This window comes from Anticarsia gemmatalis, chromosome Z, assembly GCF_050436995.1.
Source record: "Anticarsia gemmatalis isolate Benzon Research Colony breed Stoneville strain chromosome Z, ilAntGemm2 primary, whole genome shotgun sequence".
In the NCBI taxonomy this organism is placed as follows: Eukaryota; Metazoa; Arthropoda; class Insecta; order Lepidoptera; family Erebidae; genus Anticarsia; species Anticarsia gemmatalis.
This window is the reverse complement of record NC_134776.1, coordinates 13113947-13117614: the sequence shown is the minus strand read 5'-3', so window position 1 is coordinate 13117614 and position 3668 is coordinate 13113947. Positions and strand designations below refer to the sequence as shown.

General features: G+C 31.5%; 1 protein-coding gene across 2 annotated transcripts in view; it reads right to left on the bottom strand.

The window, feature by feature from the left end:
- Nucleotides 1-1200: 1200 nt before the first annotated feature.
- The window catches only part of LOC142986193 (uncharacterized), a 63820-nt gene continuing 61352 nt past the window's right edge, over nucleotides 1201-3668 (bottom strand). For both annotated transcript variants that reach the window (XM_076134531.1, XM_076134530.1), the window contains one exon: nucleotides 1201-3600. In XM_076134531.1, the coding sequence (XP_075990646.1) occupies nucleotides 3511-3600 (90 nt within the window). In that variant the 3' untranslated portion in view covers nucleotides 1201-3510. The remainder of the gene's footprint in view (nucleotides 3601-3668) is intronic.

Sequence of the window (3668 nt, the reverse complement as noted above, 5' to 3'; positions counted from 1 at the left end):
TTTATAGTATTTTATTTACTACCCACAAAAATTATAGCTATTGATGCATCCAATGGATTTGATTACGAAAGTGGAATATATAACAATAAGTTGTGATTATCTGTTGATAAATATTCGGCTACACGTATTACATAGACATACAATAAATACATGAAATCGCAGGTAGTTTATGTACGAGTAATATATAAATATATCCAGTAAATATTTCTAGGCTGAGTGTACACGTCCATGTGAATTGTCTCCTAATAAAATCGAACTGCTATTTATTAAACATCTGTTTACTACGAAATTGAATGTTAGGTGCCATAGCAAAAAGTGACATCATATGCCTGTTTCTCATAACAGTTACACTATGACTATGGTGGAAGATTGGTGATGATATCTGGATTCACTATATTTTGAGTTTGTGCAAATGAAAATCCATTATTACTCAACTACACAAGTACCGAGCATCAAGCCTCTAAATATCAGTACCTCGGCTTGTGCACATTCAATGCTACCTCTTACAATACATTGATGAAGGAATATTTTGTTTATTAGCTGCAGTGCATAACTAGTTAAATGGTGTAAGTCTTAGACAGACGTGCAAACTCAGCCTGCAGGCCTAATTATACATCTACGTAGCAAATGACAATAATTTGAGCGATTTTATAGATAAAATACTACATAAAAAGTGTAAATCCCTTCAAAATACATCGTCGATCCTCCATTATAGAAAAATCACAAGTTTCTTTTACAAAAAATCTTTTCATACGTATCGTTACACATCTACCTATACAAGGCTTTATCATCTAAATTCGTCACATTTCTCAGTTCCTGGTTACTTATGTTCACCTTCGTTTCTTACGTCATGCCTATCAATTCCTTCTCCGCCTAAAATCTTCCCTACAAATATCATTCCAGTCCTTCTTGGTTCCCAAAAGAGATAGTAAGTGGAAATATTTATTGTAAAACTACAGCGTCTACATCCACTTACAATATCTAAGTTTCGGTAAAGGGACATTCTAGTAATGTATTTATAATCTTCATAACTATGTCATACGATATTTAAAACTTCTGAAACTCAGGATAATCAAAGCGGACTAAACTAGAATCGAATATCGACAAAACACATCATGTATTTGAGAGAACATGTAGTGACACCGGTGTACTACATCGTAATCATTGTCAAAGCCTGCATTGAAAATAATAAATCGTTGAAACATTTATACGAAAATTTAATATTTGCACAACATCTAAGTTACATTAAGATTACACTTAGATACATGTACGTATATCAGCGACACATAATATAGATTGTTTATCTAGACACATAGCTTATAAATAGCAACATAGTAGCCCACTGGTACATAGCATTAATTTTAATGGGGTTTTGACTCGACCGACCTCTGCTTGCAAAACTGCAGATAAATCATTACGTCACCTAACGAACGTCAACTGCATGCTGCATGACTTGATGAATAATGTTTTTAATTCCTCAGTAGTATAAATAGCAACGCTTGTACGTACTTTCATAATATCATGTATTTAAGTAAATATCATTTCATTTATATGATAATTGTCATTTTCAGACGTACGTACACAATATTATTATGATTACAGAAGTGATAAAAATGGATAAATGGATAAAAAACCGTCTCTAGATCACATAAGATGAGACGGTTTAGGTGATAATGAGTTAATATGGATAGAAAAAGTTTAAATATTGGAATTGGCACGTTATATTGAAATCTAAATATTTCACCGTCCACCCTAATTTATAACGTATTTACATTTATATAAACTAGACATCATGGCCGCTTTACTTCTATAAGTAGCTCAATTTATGCCAAAGATGAGCTTTGGCTAAGATCAAAGAGGTTGAGTTGTCCCTAACTCTAGTTCATACAAGTACAAGTCTAAATTCTATAAAATGTTCATACACTTACTTGAATAATTTAAAATTTGTCAGCGTATATGAATATTGTTACATGAGATCTATTTGTGTTTAACCGACGAATAATAATATTGTACACACTATCAGGTCCTAATACGTAATAACGATTGTACAATTTATAATAATGTTATGACCAAAAGTTTGGCATTTATAACAGGAGGTTTTCTAAACAAAAGAACGAAAATATTTGGCATGTTCGTAATATTTGATATTCAGTGAAAAATATGTATCACTTGACCTAAGTCTAATGTGTTGAGACAGGCAGAGACGTAACAAAACAGAGCACAATATTTGTGCAAATTTTATCATTTGTAGCATCGCTAAACCATTGAAAATCTTCTTAGTAGTGACTTGTTAAACAATCTTTATCTCAGTTTTTGTTTTTGCTTATGTATCTAATGTTTGCATTACAGTTTTTTAGAAATTGGATTAAGCTGCTTTCTTTATAATAAAGTTGTCTTCACTGATCTAGTGATGCTCAAACATGTAAAGGTACAAACAAAAGGCCCCTAATTAGGGTACAAAAATCTACTAAAACATCTATAAAATGCTGAAATGTATATATCTAAATAAACACTTAAACATATTAAAAATATGAAATCCAACAATTAAAAAATACTCAGTCTTACGATACGTGAAAAATAATTAGACAATCAAAAGTTCCGTTTTCACGAAAGACTTGGCTCTTGTTTGGTTATTTTTCATACGTTTTCTACAAAAAGTAACTGGTCGATGTGACTAGGTTTTAAGTTTTTCGTGTAGCTTTGGCAAAATATAATAACAGAATGTTCTTATGCTAAAACTTGCTACTTGATATCTGCTCTGATACCCAAGTAGTCCCCATTCTTATAATTAAACTACTGTATTCGTAGCAGACAGAGATATATTTACTGAACTACAGTCGCATCGACATCATTTACATAGCTACCGTTATCTATTTAACTATTCAAGTACCTATTTAACTTTGCTGCTATAAATGTTAGGGTTGAAATCTGTGCCTGGTGCTAAAACTTACAAATATCGAATCATCAAAATGTTTACTTGCAACAATTTCAACTACATATTATTCGTTGCAAAAAACGTATAAGTCCGTTTACTAAATGCCAATATTTATAATTTGCTTACAGTCTATCATTATTTCACATAACAGTGACTACAAGAACCCGTAATTTTGACATGATGACATTATGGGCGAGTGACGCTAAGATCCGTTACTATGTTTATAATATAAAACGTTTATTATAATATCTTATGACCTATCTTTATTTTAAATTAAACCAAAATAATAAAATTTTAGAGATCTTCGTAATATGACTTTAAAATGAAGTACTTTTTGATGACAAAAAGTTTGGTTAATGTATTTACAATGAAGCGGTCCTGAATAATATTATTAACGATTCGGTCCGAAATAAACATATTTACTCGATTTACTCATAGCCGCAATTGCCTGCAATTGCAATCCTATAACTTACCGATAGAAGTTATAAGCTAGATTCACATCGGACCAATAACGATGTTCATAGTTTTTTGTTCCAAACACATTTTGTACATTATGTACACTCACTACAAGCGATTTACTCGAAGTCAGGGAAGTCATCGTTGACATTTTCTTGCTGTTGTTCGCTCTCCAGCTGACCCAAAATATCTTGAACGTCGGTCGAGATCTGAAACACACACAATCAATTTGTGAGGAATAAGAAAAATAATTTAAATACTAGACGAAAAATAGTAA